At 45.5% G+C, this 17,513-nt stretch overlaps 1 protein-coding gene across 1 annotated transcript in view; it reads right to left on the bottom strand.

Moving 5' to 3' along the window:
• ALX4 (ALX homeobox 4) overlaps window positions 1-17,080 on the bottom strand; it is a 73,998-nt gene extending 56,918 nt beyond the window's left edge. The window contains exon 1 of the mRNA XM_088145753.1: window positions 16,606-17,080. Coding sequence (XP_088001879.1) covers window positions 16,606-17,080 — 475 coding nt within the window. The remainder of the gene's footprint in view (window positions 1-16,605) is intronic.
• Window positions 17,081-17,513: the final 433 nt, after the last annotated feature.

The raw sequence follows: 17,513 nt of genomic DNA, 5'->3' as shown, positions 1-17,513 counted from the left end.
GGTGTACGGCATATTACTACTTGTGGGCCTAGTCAATTGTGCTTATTCAACAAGCCATAATTTAAAATTGTGGCTTACTGTGATGTGTGAACCCAGCCAGACATACTATTCAGGCAATTTGAGTAAAATCTAGTGTTAGCCACTTGTTTCTCATTATGACTCATACCCTGTAAATTGGTTGTACATCTTAGAGCAGAGATTGGTTTCATATTAATAGATATATTTTAGGGACATTTTTTCTCTATTCCAGATTGATAAATGGATCAAAGAGTTAGCCACGTTATAGATGCAAATCATCAAAGCACACGCAATCTATAGATTTAGGTTGTTAGCTGTATCTATAATGTGATCCTTTTATGCTGTGGTTTATCATTTTTTTACTGAAATGTTCCAAGGGGTACAAAAACTATCCTAAGATATCAAACTCTGCTCACTCACTTTACTATCCATGGATCAAGGGCTATATCCTGCTTTGTGGGGTACGTCCAGAGCAGCATTCTAAAAATGGGCAGGGCCAAGAAGCCTCCAATTCTGACTGACAAGGAGGGGGAAAGTGTTGGAAGAATTGCTAACTCAGGTCAGGTGAGCTGTGGCTGTCAATCCTTTGCTGCATTTGCTGTTTGGCACAGAAACTATGGAGAAAGTGAAATGAAGCCACTAGGGCTAACTGTCCAGTTGTATTAGCTTTTTGCTTAGGGCTCATATTATACATTGAATCATGGCATATATGAGAACCAGAGTGAAGCAGCGGTTAGATTAGGAGCAGAAAAATGCAGGTTCTTGTACTCCCTCAGCCTTGGACATTTACTGGTTGACGCTGGGACAGTTTCTCTCCCTCTCTCTTATTCAGCCCATCCTATCTCACAAGACTGTTGTTGTGGGGGGAAAAAATGGAGGAGAAGAGAGCTCCTAGAGGAATATAAATGAATAAATATGTTTGCTGTTGCAGGAAAATGTTCCCCAGTTGGTTGCCCTCCAGATGAATTGGATTACAGCTTCCATCACTCCTGGAGGCGGAGAAGGCATTTGCAAGCAGTTAAGCACTAAACCAAACCAAAACTATTTCTTTTATGGAGGCCCAGACAGGTTTTCACAAGATGACGGATGCTCAGCGTCTTGAAGTCTCCAGGATCTGTAATCAAGTATCCAAAGTTCGTAGCTACTTTGCCCATGTGACCTACCATCTGATTAGTTTGAACTTGGTATAATTGCCATTTTACCATTACGGGGAGGCATACAGAACGTCCTGAATGGTAAACCTTTGCTCCAAATACAAGTCACCATAAAATATTGGCCAGTTCCTTCATTTTCCTGCCTCTAAAATACCTTTAAACTAATTTAGTGTTCATTTCCTTTCCCTAGAGAACTCAAGCAACATTCTGTTTGTGAAACAGTTTAAATGCATGAACTTCTGATGCACTGGACAACGATTCTCATCATCTTTTCCCTGTGTGTGCTGTGGTTGTGGATGATAGGGGCTGTGGTCCCTACATCTGCAGATTCCAGGCTGAGTGAGTCTAATGACAAATCCTTGGGAAAGGCTGATCAGCCTTCGAAAAAGTTTGGCGTGTAGATAGGCGGCCACATTTCCATCTTCCCATCTTCATGGTTTTCTGGTAAGCCCATGAAAGCCACTGAATCATAAACATTCGGATGTCAAAGAGGAAACAGGGCTGGCTCCGCAATATGGCACAGTGAAGTGATCTGCACTGTGAGACAGGATGGATGAAGGGTAGGAATTTTGGATCTGAATGCCAAGAATGAAGAGACATGACATTTAAAAAGTGCTAACCAGGGCTGGGTGGGAGGAAGAGGCTGACTCCATCTGGAACCTTTTCAGCCTTTAGGTTGTAGAATGGCTCAGTTGGCTGGCACCAAAGATGTGACTGGAAAGGCCTTTTCACATCAGGTTTTGGCAGGCAAAGCTCACCTCTACCCTGCAAGGGAAATGCATCATAGCCCTGGGTGGAAAAAGGAATAAATCTGCTGGCTCCGAGAGCCTGAAGTCTGCAAATTAACTCTCCTTAAGCCCTGCGTGCATTAACTTGGGAGGTTAGAAAGTTGCGCCAAAACGTTTCTATTGATGCACAACTTGTTTTGTAGAGTCACCCAGAAAGGCAGCCAGTGAATCACTCCAGCCGCCTTTAGTCATGAAACCACACCAAGTGCACACTCCAAGGCAGTACAAAATAAACAGCCTGCATAAGCCCAGATAATGCACGCACACACACACATACACACAATACACCCACCCTTTTGATCTGTGCTGCTTGGCCTCTGTGTATCTTTTTAAAGATGGGGCATCCCTTCACAGGACACACATTTGGGAAGCATTCGCAGGCTTTTCACCCAGGCGATGCCTCCCACCCCTCCAGCTGCTTTGTGGTGGGTGGTTTGCTATGACAAACAGAAAACTGTCTTCCACTTCTTCTCCTCCCCTGTCTTTTTCCTCTCTCCCAAGCTTTGGCCTTGGCCACAGCATTTCAAACAGATTCCAGCACGAAAGCCTCAGACAACGCAGAGTTAACATCAGAGCAATTCCGCTGGGAAAGAAACAGCCTAGTGCGGTGAGAATCTTTTTTCTTCTTCCTCTTTTGTTAGAAAGGAAAGAAAAGTACGAGCAGCAAGTTTGAGTCTTTGACATTTTACTGCTTCAGGTAGGATTCCGAGGAAGGAGGAGGAGGAGGAGGAGGAGGAGGAGGAGGAGGAGGAGGAGGAGGAGGAGGAGGAAGGCAGCCGCCGCCGCCGCCGCCGCCGCCGCCGCCGCCGCGTCTCAGTGCAAAAGATTCACATGCATCTGGTTCGAGAAAGTCCTACCTTTCAGCCCCCGATTTGGGGCGCAAAAACCTCGCCGACTGGCTGCCTGTGGAGACGGAAAGGACTCCTCCGATGCTGCCTCCAGGCAGGCAAGGACTTACTCCGAGCTCAGGACGCCTTTCACCAACTTCTAAAGGCAGCTCCTCTTCTTCCCTCCTCTCTCTCGGGGAGGCGGGGGGGGGGGGTGCTGGAGCCGTTTGAATGACCGCTCTGACGACCTCTGTTGCGCAACTTGAAGGCGGAGGCGAAAGCCGCTTCCGAAGCCTTCCCCCGGCAGCATCACCCCAAGGGCCAAAGGGAGCTCTTCCAGCAGAGCGCGGAGAGGGGAAGCGAGCCAGGCAGCGCCGGAGGGGCAAGTCGGCATCTGCGCTGGGCGCTCCTTTCTCCGATGCAGCCACATGGGTGTGAGAGTCATGCGTGCAGGACGTTTGAGTGCAGGCGAGAATTGGCCGCGGGTGGGGGAGGGGGGCTGTTTGTTGTATACACCAAGTTGCATATCATCATCATCATCATCATCATCATCATCACCACCACCACCACCACCACCATCGTTTCTTGCACTGGGCAGGGGGTTGGAGTAAAGGATTCCGAGGTCCTCTCCAATCCTCCCATTCTATGACTGGGCCATTTCTCAGTCGCAAACCTTCGAATTCTGCAAAACTCTTCATCAGGCCAGACAGTAAGGAACAAAAAAGAGAGAGGCAGAGAAGCGGCTGGTAGTCAAGATATGGAAATTATTTAATTACAGGTCTTAAAATGGAATGTGAGAGTAAGTACTCACATTGTCAGGATGGAGATGGTTTTCGATTAGATTTCGATACAGTTTTGAATATATAAAATCCAGGTGGAATTGTCTTCATCCTTCGGTCCTTCATATTTTAGGCTAATTTTAGATGGTATACTAGAGTAAAAACAATTTTATTTCAGTGGAAGATAGTGAAATGGGTCCTTCAGTTCTATTTTGAAACCAAAGTAATTTTTCCAGACACTTTTCTCTGGTGACAATAGATAATGGACTTTTTCTTCTTCCATCTTGTGTTGGGTATGTTTGTGGATGTATTGCTTTCCATTCCTCCCATTTCTATTCATGATGATCTCCAGGTTTGGTGAATCTGGGTTGTCTCTTCATTGTTCTTACACAATTATGCATCTGCACTTTTCTTGTATTCCCTCCCCGCTTTTGAAAATGTGGAAAGGTGACATCCAATGTAGAGGTACTGCATAAATGCCTGATGGATCCCCTTCCTTAGAAAGTAGTAATTTTTAGAGGAACTGTTCCGAGGTACTGCCAATTTATGGGGGTCCCTTTCTGCCTCTTGACTGCTGGGGGTGGAAATCTCTTTCTGTCCCTAGCCTGGTACTCAGCTGCCTTTTCCTCACATCTATTTCTATTTGAGAAGTCTATAATGCTGGGCAAGGTGGAAGGAAAGAGAAGAAGAAGACGGCCAGCACTAAGGTGGATGGACTCAGTTACGATGGCGATGAATGCACTATTGGAAGATATGAAGGACCAGGTTGGAAGCAAATAATCATGGGGAAAATCTATCTATGTATTCACTAAGAGCTGACACTGATTTGATGGCCCATAATCATAATCATGAACCTCTTACCATTCTCAGTTTATAGAGAGTGACTTTATTAGGTAAGAGTTGTCAAGTTTGATTAGGTCTTCATGTGCCAGCTGATTACCCAATATTATAAAATGTTCCTCCATTGGTTAGATTTGAGATTAGCAACAAAACATGATGTCGCCATTTTGCTTTGGAGTTTTGGGAAAATCTCTCTGAAAATGTCTCCTCATAGAAAATGTTGCAACTTGAAATGAATTGCGCTTTGCCTTGGGTGTGTGTGTGTGTGGTAGAGTAAGATGCTTTTTCTCCTCAACCCCACAGGTTGGTATATTGAGTTGATAAGTTTACATGTTTACTCCAAAGGAGATTGTTGTGACTTAATCTTGCACAAGTTTATGGCACGCTAATTCAACCTTCCTTAGCCTGGTTCCTTAGCCTGACTTCTCAACATTGGGAAAATTGGGACATTCAGATGACAATGAGGCATCACAAATGGTATCACTTCAGTGGATCAACAGCAATCATAATTCAGAATGTGGCAACAAACAAGCAAACAACCCCCAAATGCTAGCAAACAAGCCACCAAAACTTCTCTGTTGTTAAAACAATCCTTTAAGCTTACATCACATGTTTTTCTTCTTATATTTGTTTTTTACTTGTGGAACATTAAATAAAACAAAACATGGAGAAGCATTAAAAATTGATTTAATAGCACAGTCTCCTCAACATTTCATTTCCTCTGTAGTGATTTATACAGTCATCTAGCCATAATTGCGGCATTAGACTGTCTTCATTACTGATATACCAGCATAATGATGGTTAGATGATGCCATAAATCACCATAGAGGAAATGGCCTTTGATTATATTACCTCTTTCACTTGCCTGCATACATCCAGTCTCAGTTCCAAGCACGTGTGAACCATTTGGTAAGCACACATTAGCATAATCTGGAAGGTAAAAGTTATTTTAAAGATGTGAAGCCAGACTGTTCTAGTGTAATTGGTGTGAGAGAAGCAGAAGAATTATTTGGGAAGTTGGGAAGCAGATTAGCATGTGCAACTCTTTATATTTCCCAAAATATATATTTGGCAATCACTTTCTTTTTTTGACACCCATAATAAATAAATAAATAAATAAATAAATAAGGCACAAAAATATATCTCAGAAATGAAACAAAATATAGGAACTCCATTTTTCATTTTACTCAAAGTAGTTTTCTTGGTCAAGGAGACAGAGGAACCATTTTTAACCAGCAGCAAACCCAATGGGAAAGCAATTTCTGTGGCCATGAACAGCCTCATTTCTTTTTCCTTTTCCTTACATAGTATGTGCTTTATTAATTGAATTCCTGAGTAGATTATAATGTTTTTGGTACAACAAATGCTCAGTCTACAATCTTACCTAACATTTATATTGAAGTAAATCTCATTGGACTAAACTTCTGGGCTTAACCAAATAAAGAATTGCATTTCAGGATTCTCCCGTCTCCCACCTGTCATTTTTCTGCAAGTTGGTGTGTATGTTAATTTAAGATCTTAAACTGAATGTAAGGAAACTGTGGCTCTTCAGATGTTTTTAAATTCTAGTTCCCATTAGCTTTAATTAATATGGCCAATTGGAAGGAGTGTTGAGAACTGGAAGGACCACATTTCTCACAGTGCCCAATACCCCATTGAATCAGGGTTTAACTCAGTCTGGTGTTGTACAGTGACAAAGAAGTAAATTACAGAGGCTCAAGATTATTCACATCCAGCATTTTTTTAAAGGTGTAGGGAACAGCACAGCAGAAGGCCCATATACTTAGAAGTTAATTCTATGATGTTCAAATGTAATTCAGTATATTACAATGAATTCTCCCCCGCCCCCCCCACACAAAAACTTCCTCTTCCCCTCCCCCAGCCTGGTGGCCTTCAAATGAGCTGGATCCTAACTTTATAGTGGCCAGTCACTATGTACCCTAGGAATTCTGGGAATTGCAGTTCAAGCATCTGGAGGGCACCAGATTGGGGAAACAAAAACAAAGGGTCCTATGAATCTTTACAAATTCTCATATTTATTGATGCATTTTCCCAAATTAGGCTCTGCTTCATTTATGTAAAAAGGAAAAAAAAATGCAAGAAGTGAATTGATATGGGAAATAACACAGGTAACAAAAGGCAGTGTAACAGCTATTTTAGAATGGACGGCTGCAAAATCCTGCACGGATTTACCAGGAGTAAATCTCAAGGAGCATAACAGATTTTACTTGTGAGTAGACATGCTTAGAGTCTCACTGTTAATATATTTAACACGATTTACAGTATTGTCATCTGTTTTTGTTCAAACCAAGCCTGAGCACATCTCTGACTAGCCGTGCGGGACCTGGCTGATGGACGCAGCTCATCCTATTTGCAAGGATTCGGACCAGAAGCCGCCGCCGCCGCTGCCGCCGCTGCCGCCCCTTGACTTGCCAGCTTCAGAGCCGCCGTCGCCGCTGTAGCGGCCACCTTGTCCGCCCCGCCAATTCCCGTTATGTGGGCAGATCCTCCAAGGGCGGCAGCGGAGCGAGCCAGCTCGTAGCTCGTTCCCCCGCCGGGAGGAGAACCGAAAGGGCTTGGAAATCGGGCGGAAGGGAGAACGTTGCCCGCGGTAGCCTTTTTTCAATGGGCTGAGTTCGCCCAGCTGCCTAATGGGACTCTGTAGAGGGAGGCTTAGCACGTTGTAGGAATCCTTACTACTGGGCCGGGTGCTTCAATCTTTGCTAATCCCTATTCACTAATGCCGGGCGTTTTTGTCCTTGCCTGATTCTGCCAGAGGAGGGATAGCCTTCAAAGTCCAGAAGAAGGGCAGTTTCAACCTCTGGACACCACAGACACCCATCATCACTCGGGCCATTTCTGCACTAGTAATTTATAGCGTCACTTGGCCATGCTGATGTTGATCCAGAGCCCATCTTCATCACCATCACATAGCTGGGAATGGTCTCGAGCTGTCTTCTCACTAGAGATTTGTAGCATTTTATAGGGTCCTGCTACTATCACTACAATGATAGAAAGTCTGGGGTAAATTCTAGGCATTTATAGCAACTCTAGCATCATCTAGCCATGGTTGTAATATAAGGCCAGTTTTCATTACTGTTATATCAGTGCAGGATAACATTGTGAGCCTTTTAACTCACTAATGAGGAAATGGCCTGTCTTCATTATAATAGATGTATAATCACACCAATGGTTGGGTGTATAAGATGCTATTATTTACTAGTGAGGAAGCAACCTGGGTATGAATGAAACCAAAGGGAAGATTGGATCTATTACAGTATGTGGGGCATGGAGGAGGGGTTCATAATTTCAACAAATCCCAATCACTGTGGCTGGGAAGTTTAAGTTACCATGTAAAGCCCTGGTTACCAGGTCTTTCCAGGCATAATCTGAAGGACTGGTTAATATACAGAATATTTTCTCCTATAAACTCTACAAGGCTTTAAGATCTTCAGGCAAAAGTCTTCCCTCAGTCCCACCAAAAGGTAGGTCTGGGACTGGTGAGGTTAAAATAAGAGAAGCCCAGATTTGAACATTTCAGACCATCTGATTCCACACAGATTATCGTAATTCTGAAATAGGTAAAATCGCTTGAAAAGTATTCTAAGGATTCTCTAACTAATAGAAGAGAATATGTGTAACTCAGGGTTGAACTGTGGAGTCCTTGGGGTTCACTGAGCTCAGAGAACCCCAAGGACTCCACGATTCTCTAACTCATTACTCCTGAAGCAGTTCAGATTAAATTTTATTTCAACCTCCATTTCATTCTGATAGTCTGTCTGAACACAGCAGACATTTTAGTCCAATTCATTTACCAGATTGCATAAAGTTGCTCTAAGAACCCAACCCAGAGTTCTGAGAATTTATTTATGTGATGGATATACCACCTTTGTGCCACAGTGTGCTTGATTATTCTAACCATCAAGCAGCAGCAAAAATTGGTCCAAATCCAGAACTACATTTTCTAGTGTGTATGTATGTGGGGGAGGGGGATGTTGCTAAAAACAGTTCTATCATAACAAATTAAATCTTTTGTTAAGTAGGAAAATAGCTAGTTGCCCCAATTTAGCACCCTCCAGAGGTACTGGGATTCTCATAATTCCTATCCAACATACCCTTTCTTCTTATATTCTGGCTGGGAATGATGGGATTGGCCAAACACATCTGAAGGACATGTTGGGAAAGTGTGGTATAGGCTCAGGAGGTATCTGGTTCTGAACTATTAGAGAAGGTGATAAGTTACTGAAATTGTTTGTTCTTGCCTTAATGAAGGGGAAAGTTATTTCTTAATACATCTTTTTTCTTTTTTCCTTATCTTTCTTTTTTTCTTTTTCTCTGCATTTTTTATTTTTTATATATTTTTCTTAATTTGTATTACTTTTTAAATCTTTGTATCTGTAAATTTCAATAAAAATTATTATATAAAAAAGGAAGTAACTGCTGCTATCAACCACTGAAGTTTTGGTAACTTCTTTGGGGAGTGATGGCCATGGACTCATGGACTTTTATAATAAGTTCCTGGACTCAAAAATGTTCCACTGCTTCTCTCTCTTATTATCAGTGGGTAAGGAACAGCCAAGCTAAAAAAGGCAGAGACATCTTCTCTGTCCCATCTGCTAGAAGCGATATTTCTCCTTTAAGGGTAGGTCCAGAAGGCTATATTTTAGTGATATGGAAAATATGATTGACTGCTAGGTTATGGAAGGGCTGAGATGTGTTGGTGGGCCTGCTAGAGCTATAAGTCAGGCTACATAAATTAGTGGTTCCATCCATCCATGCCTGATTCGTTGACCTTGATGCCTCTAAGGCCAAGTCACAGTGATATAAGACCAATTCCATTTCAGGACTCTCACACCAGCATGGAATTAGCTGGTTTTGTTGGCCAATGGAAGAAGGCTGCCCAAGAAACAGTCGGAGAAGGAAAGCCACAACAATGGTTATGTCAATAGTCTGTGGCCAAGTGTTATTTTTTTAAAGCATAGGAGGTTACTGGGTTTATACCAGTTTATACCAGGTACTTGGCTGCACTTAACTGAATGCTGATTTACTGAACTGACTGAGTTCACACAGCATATTGAACCAGAAACTACCTATGCTGGCTCATTCTTACAATGTACTGGGCCAGGTACCTTTTCACTTAGTGTGTTACGTGAACCCAGCCTGGCTGTATGCAATCAGTATGGTAGAGAACTGTATTCCAGCACTCTAACAAAGCAAAACAAAGATGTTGAGCACAAGTGTTGACCTTCAAACAGATTTAGTCCAGCAGTAAAGCTCCTTGGATAGCTTGTCCTGTCCAAAAAAGAGAAACCACCATTGGAGAGGCAAAAAGTGCCCTTCAGCAGAAAGAAAGCTCAGCAGATACTCCCAACAGCCAGAAACTCAATGGAGGTCGGGCTTCTTGTCCTGCAAAATCTTTGCCCTGATGGAAGCCTTCAGTTCTCAGCTGTTTTCAAACTCTCTGAAAGGTCATTTGGAAAAACTGCCACCCTCCTCAGGTTTCTATGCAGACAGTCTCTTCCCACTCCCAACAATGCTGCTTTAGAGACTGCCTGGTTATTCCCTCTCTAAGAAAACAGGTCATTAGGAATTGCCAGGTCTGGCACTTTTAGATCTTTGAATGCCAGGAAAACAGTTTTTCTTCTATCAGGCCAGTGAGAAAATATCCCAGGGCACATTCTCTCTTTCTCTCTACGCCCCCCCCCCTCATGCTGTGAAAGAGCATCCCCACCCAAGCACGCACACATGCATGCCTGCCTGCCCCCTTCCCTTTCAGAACCATTTTAAGAGGGCAATATATTTAAGTATGGAGAAAAACCATTTATCTCAGCTCCGAGTTGGAGAAATACTAATTCAGACTACTTTTCACCACAAATCATATGGGGGAGCTTCCCCTCCCTTCTACCATCTTCTAACCAAATATACAGCTTACTCTTACATTTTCTGTTTTCCCCTTAATTACAATTTCAGTTTGAAGATGCACAGTCCACAGTCTTTTTGATACAAGGAAATTCAGAGGGTCATATTCAGAAGAGAGAGGCATATTCAGGTGTGTTTATGCAGGCACATTTCATTCACAAACAAAAACCTAATAGAGGTGGATGGATCAGATACCATTTCCACTGGAGGTTAGAACTCATTTGCATTTGGTACAACATTCACACATGTACACCTACTTGTAGCAATTAATCAATCAATCAATCAATCAATCAATCAAGCCTCTTAAAAGAGGTGCCATTTGCTTGCTTGTGATTTATAGCCTCATCTAACCATCGCTGAGCTGATATATCAGACATGAAGATCAGCTTTCCATTGCCACAACAGTTGAATAATTTGTAAAAAGCAGTAAATAACTAGTGAGGAAATGGACTAATTATGAAGGGGTAATTAAAGACCTGTCCCTCTAATGTTATTTTGCACATTTGTTATTATCAAGTACAAGTTTACAAATGTAGAAACTTCTGAATAAGCATGTATGTTACATGGTTCAATTCACAAGTTCCATTTGAAAGTGTATTTGTATCTGTACCAAATATGTGATTGGTTCTGTCAGAGAGGGACTTCAATCACTTTCCTCATCCCATCTCAGGAGTCACTCCTTTTCCAAACAAGCTGAGCTTCAGCTAAATCTAGTCTCCTTTTAAACAGATGTGACTCCCTCGGTTCTGGAGAGATAAGGGGAAAGCATGAAGGGGTCCATTTAGTTGTGTCACCTTTTAACTCTAGAAATAAAGCAGAGACTCTGAAGACCGGCTCTGATGACCCAAGGCAAGGGCCAAATGGAATTCTCTAGGCCAGAGGCCTCTAGTTTGCAGGGACCTTTCATCTCCTGGAATCATGAGGGTAAAGCTGGCCTGGAGAGCAGCCCAAACACTCTCTTTCTGTAGACACCATTGAGAAGACAGACTCAAGATCCACCCACCCTGCCCAGTGCTGGAGAGGCTGAACCTGAACCTGGAGGGGTAAAACAGAGGGCTGACAATAAAAGGGGTTTTGGGCCAGGGAGGAAGAGGAACACTTCTTAAGCAGATCCCCAAGGGACCTTAACCGCCCCCACATTTTCTATTCCCGGGGCACAGCCTTATCAGTCCTCACTGGGGGGATAGAATTAGGGGGATAGAATTACTAAGGCCTACCAAGAACTGACTCCACACTGACGCCTTTCTACCTAGGTCAATTTGCAGAGTTTGGCTGCTGGTAGAAGTCCTTCGAAATAGCGCTGAGGCCACGAGCCAGGCTTTGACCTGCAGCTTTGCTTTGCCCTATGGGGGAGCCTTGATTTCCAGGAAGGGACCTGAAGCGGCAATCGCTGAATGGCATAGAGTACAGTTCCCACCATTCATTGGGAAGGGAGGGAATCATTGCTCTCCCACATCTGGGGGATCCAAGCTTGTATAAAACTACATGACAATAATGGGCCTTAGAAATCGCCATGGAGGGGTGGAGGGGAGGGTGTTGGAAAAGCTTCCCTTGAGGTTGCCGCCCTTGATTCCCCATGGTTGAAGGAGCCAAGACACGGGCTGGGCCATACCTCCACACTTGACAAAAAAGACGGGGAACAGGTTTCTGGGGGACCCCGAGTGTTCTGGAAAGATGTCCCCTTGACGCCAAGGGCTTTAGCTGGAATGTTAAGGGGGGGTTGGCGGGTGAGCCCCCGACCAGATTAAGATCCACACTGAATGTCAAGCAAATCCGTTGGAAACCAAGGGCCTCTCTTCCGCGTCGAGTGCCGCTGGCTGCAAAGGTTGACTTCGCTCACGTTCCCGAAGTCCAGTTAAAAAGTGCATGTCCAAAACTCTGGGAGCGATTCTTGCTCCAACAGGAACCGCCGAAATCTCTCTCCGGCCTCCCCGCACAGCAGTAGTCAGACCTTGACCAAGAAGCCCCGCTGCTTTCCAGGCGTTTCCTTCCTTGTAAGGGCTTCGTTGCCCTGCGCCCTGGAGGGGCTTCGCCCAGGAGCCGTGGGTTCTCCATCTTGTTCCCCCTCCCAAATATTGCCGCCTTCTCTAAAGGGAGACGGTCGGCCTCCCGGGGGAGTTCCTGTTCGGAGGAAGCCCCAAGCCGAGCGAGGCAAACCGGAGTTGGCAAAGCTGTTGCGAGCTGGTGAACCAGAACGACACTTCGCGCCACCGTTCTTGTTTCTTGCTGTTTACGGTCTTTGCCAGGCCCTACATCTCATGAACGGCTTCGGTGGCAGAAGTGGCGAACTTGGAGCTGTGATTACAGTCGCTCGGCCCCGGGAAAAATGTTGTTCGCTTTCGCTAGAGAAAGCTGCCTTTGATGCCAGAGCTTTTAACGGGATGCAGTGCTTGCTTTCCAGCTGCCACAGCAAGGCCGATGAAACGGCCCGTGCGCAGATGTATTTTGCTTCTGAACGTGCGAGAACCGCATCCGGCTCTTTCTTCCCTCTCATCCCGATATGGGCTCTTCCAAATGAACGCTTTGCTCCGGTTTGAATTCAGGATCGCGTTCCCAGCGTTGGAGATTCATCAAGACCGGTTTATCTCTGGTGGAAAGTACAGTCTATTTCATGCGTTCATAATTGGCAGCCCTCGCTCCCTAACCTCTTCTTCATGCTAATCAGCAACTATTCTTTCATCAATATTCTTTATTATTGTGATTCATTATCCCCACAAATCCAGGTGGTTCCCATTAAATTGCCTTGTCCCTCAAGCCACATCACACACAACGCCACGGAGCTCTGCTTTGAAAATACGCCTCTGACTGTAAGGTGGTTGGAAATTCTGCTAGCATTTAATCAATCGCCATCCTTACCGCTGTGGCCACCCTCATTTAATGGGTCCTTTTCCCAAAGACAAAGATCACGGGGAAGGTGACGGGGACTTTTCTCTCACGGGACGATGAGCAGTTATAAAGCCAACCTGGACTTCTTTATTTTTAGTTAAAGTAGCACGAATACTACCCCTTATAAGAATAATACCGAACATTAACGCTAATTAATTTGGAAATTAAGTTCGCGTGATTTCCTTGTGATTTTCTCTAAATATGATTAGGAATTGCACATTCCTCGGTGTTAACACAGTCGGGCAGAGTAAGAAACCTCTGGTTTTCAATGGCCATTCTCGTCTTCACCAAATAGTGACAATCGCAGCCTCGGATCCCAAGCATCTGGTTTAAAGATTCCGACACAAGGGCTAGAATCAGCTGATTCCGCGACGCAGAGCTATTAGAGGCGTCCAACCGCGCAAATGGTTATTCAGAACAGATCCAGGCCAGGTGTCGGGAATAGTTCCTTATGAGAGGCCCTCCTTCCCCTGCCCCCGTTTTCCCAATTTATCATCCCGAAAGCCAAAAGGAAAAGTGGCGGGTAATAGACATCTTCCGGTGCAGGTGAATATTTAGCTATTGGCGGCGACTGACCAAGGCTATATAGGGCTCTGCCCGGTGGAGAATGCCCGCACGTAGAGCTTATTACGCCTGTCCTGTCGCTCTCAACTTGGAGGGGGTCGCTTTGGGGCTCACCTTGGACGCTCCATTGTTTAGGAGGAGATTTTTTTTTTTTAAAGGCAGACCAGAATCGGGGCCACTTATTTCTCTTTCCTTTCCCGCGTGACAAAAGAGGGTCGTTATGTGGGTGCTGGGGCTTCCCGCTTGGAGCGGTTCTGCCCCAAGAGATTTCAGCGTCAGCTCCCCTTTTCTATTTTTAGGGGAGTTAAATACTCGCCTGCTTAGTGCTATATTTGCCCTTCATAAGAAATTGAAGAGGACATCCTGCAGTCAAATCAGTTACTGAAACCTCCTTCTTGGAAGGAGAATGGTGGAAGGCTCCAGGGCCTGCATTTTCCACCTCCCTAGCTTGACTTTAATGGACCTCCAGTTTCATTCCCCTGGAGATCGGCCGGCTGAATTCGGCTGCAAATAGGTCAATAAGCAGGCACGGATCCGTTCCGATATGATTGTGTGAGCAAGCGTGCATGGAAGGGACCAAAACGTCTTGTCAAGATCTTAGTCAAGGTGGAGGTTGACAGAAAGAAAATATATGCATGTCCTTTTTCAACGCATTTCTGAAAAAGGCACTGCAGAGAAAAAGTCTTCTGTCACACAACATGGACCACCCGGATAAATTTTCTTTCGTTGGTCAGTTTAGCTGAGAGTCCCAGCGCCTAATCCACCCTTGATCCTGGGCGCCTAGTTGGCCATGGAATTGAGCAACCGGCTTTGTGGTGCATTCCGACGTTCCTCCTCGAATAGGAGAATGGAAATTCAGTAGAATTTCCCAGTAGACTCTGGGACCTGGCTGGATATCTAACGAGTGAGTGAAGCCAGAAAACAAGGTAGACAGGAGGATCTCTTTGCTCTTCCAGTGATGGATGGCTTATTAACATAACCTCAGCCCCCATCATTTTTCCTCTAGGTCCAAACACTCCCAGACTTTCAAACTTCTTAGAAGGGTCGAAAGGGCTGTTTGTGGAAGCAAGAAAGTGAAATAGAGAAAGAGAAAAATTTCCGAAAGTAACTGGCTAGGAAAGCCAAAACCGGGTGCAAAGACAAAGATGTTGAAAGACACAGGCTGAGGTGCAGGGGTTAGACCGACTCCCCATGAAAATCAAGAGGTGCTAAAAGAGCTGGTGTGTGTGTGTGTGTGTATGTGCACGTGCCTGTGTGTTACAGGGTAAGTACAGGATAAAAGCTCATCAGCCAAAGACTCCAGCAAGCAATAGCTTGCAGGTTGCTGAAATAAGTGTAACTCCAGTTATTCCTTTTTTGTATTGATCATGGCCCAGCCAGACTTGACCGACTTAAATCATTGGGACTTTAAAGCGGTCAGCAAATTTTAAGATGATAATGATTAGAAGAAGGAGGAGATGGATAAGGAGGCATGAAATTACACCTCTTGCCAATCAAGAGATCTTCCCGAATTCTAAATCATTTTCTTGAAAATAGGTTGTAGCTTTGAAATGTATATTTAGGACTACATTTATATATAACCTAAATTTATACTTAGGATCATAAACTTTACAAAGCTGATTTGTTTCCCTTGTCTCCAAGCAGAGACTTTTTTCAGAATTGAAAGGAAAAGACAGTTGAGGTGACATTAAAGGATGTTTTTGTAAGGGGGGGGGAGCTGGCGGAAGAAAGATTCAGAGAGATAATCCTATTTTCACTTTCTTTATCACTAATGTATTCTCCCAGAAGAACCGCCAAAGCAAACACTTGCTTTCCATTTTAACCACTCCTTTAATGTATAACGAGAACGAATCCTGGATAAGCTATTCATGAATTCCATGCACCTAATTAATTGGCACTAATGAAACTTTGCGGGTGGCATTCAGAAGTTCAAGGCCGAAGACTTTCTATCGGGAAAGAAGGAGGACTTTGGGGATGCTAAATATGTGATCATTGTGCTCTTCTGAGGCACTTGGGCAGAACAAGAGAAATGGAATAAAACAGAATTAGGAGTCAACCTTTGCCCCGTGATTAGCAACGAACCTCGCAAGTAAAATGTCTTTTCTGTGCCTGCCTCCAACACCCCTCCAGACTTTCAGACTTTTTTCTTTCTGAAAGAGAATACGTAATTTTGAAATAAATTCCATCCCAATCCCAGGAAATTACTTCCAAGCCATGCTTCTCCAGTCAGAAAATAAGAAACAGCTAAGTTATATAAGGTAATATATTAATCAACATTCGCACTCTTTTGTTTTAAATTACACGGAAAACCATGAAGTTCACAGTAGTGGACTGTTAATCCCAGAAAGGGATGTGCAGCTCAACAGCGTGTGAATCCACTAAATTAGACCATTTGCAAATCTCCTTCTCCCCCGCGCAATCAGGCAGTGGGCGGCACATCTCCTTTCGGAGGCTTCCTTTCTGAGATTTGGCGATGCCCCTTTCTTTCTAAGCGGTCGTCTGCCTCGGTTGCTTCCCGTCATGGAGCCAAGAGGCCCATTCATGGACTTCCACTCCAGCAAACGAAGGAGCCCTGAATTGCCATCGCTCTGCTTTGCAAAGAGGGAAGGGGAGAAAGGAGATACCCGCGCTCTAATTTTAAGTCCCGAAGAACTGGACGGATACACCGAAAAGAGGCGGACCAGGATTCGCAGCCCGGAAAGCCGTGCCCATTCTGGGCCGTGCAAGCAACCGGCCCTGGCTGTTTTCGAATGGAGCAGCGGCTAGACGTCTTGCCCTATCAGCCCCGGCCCCGGCCCCGGCCCCGGCCCCGACCGATCGGGCGACTCACCGTAGCAAGAAAGCTGCAGGGCTCCGTTGTGGCCGCTGGTGTCCTGCAGCTTGAGGCTGCTGCTCGGGGGGCTTTTACAAGAGCCGCGCTGCCCGTAGAGCGGCGGCGGTTGCTGCAAGTGGTACTTGTTAAAGGCGGCGGCGGCGGTGGTGGTGGCGGCGGCGGCGGTCGAGAGCGCCTGTTGCTGCTGCGCGCCGCTGCCGTCCAGAGACTGACATTCCGGCTGGCTGTAGCGGGTTCGGCGCTTGGGGCTGCTGCTGCTGCTGCTGCTGCTGCCGCCGCCGCCGCCCCCGCCGCTGTCTCCAAAGCTTTGTCCTTTGCTGGCCAGGAAAGCGGAGCTGAATTTGTCGCTGCTGCCGGGAAATGCCCTAAAAGGCGAGGAGCCGTCGACGCTGCCTTGCGAGGCGGCGTTGTAGAAGGAATCCATGGCAGCAGCCGCCGGGTCGCAGAACGACACGCAACTCTCAGCATTCATGCCTAAAATTAAAAGGCCCCGGCAGCAGTGTCCTCATGCAACGCCAGCGAGCCTTTCTCTGGGTTCCCCCCACTCTTCTCCCCCCCCCCCCGCAAGCTCATGCACACACACTCACCGACACACGCAGACACACACCCGCACACAGACGGCTGGGCTAGCCAGCACTAAGCAGAGTCAGATGTTCTCCGGAGCTAAGCAGATCCGTCCCACCCCGCTGCAAGAGGGGAAGGGGCTCTTCCCTCTCGCCTCCCCTTGGGCTCGCCGAGAGGGGAGGGAGGGGCGAGAGAAGGAGGGATTCCTCTGAGGGAGCTCTTCCTTCAGCCCCTTTTTTCTCCTTCCTTAGGTTTTCCTCCTTCTCCTTCTCCTCCTCCTCTCCAGCCCCCGAGCCAAGAAGTCGGCTCTCTCGCCCGGCGCTGCCCAATCCATTCGCGCA

The sequence above is a fragment of the Python bivittatus genome, unplaced genomic scaffold, assembly GCF_059951505.1.
Source record: "Python bivittatus isolate LINGU-HERP-01145 unplaced genomic scaffold, Pbiv_v1 ctg000480_np1212, whole genome shotgun sequence".
NCBI lineage: Eukaryota > Metazoa > Chordata > Lepidosauria > Squamata > Pythonidae > Python > Python bivittatus.
Note: the sequence above shows the minus strand (reverse complement) of the source record. Positions and strands in the feature narration are given on the sequence as shown.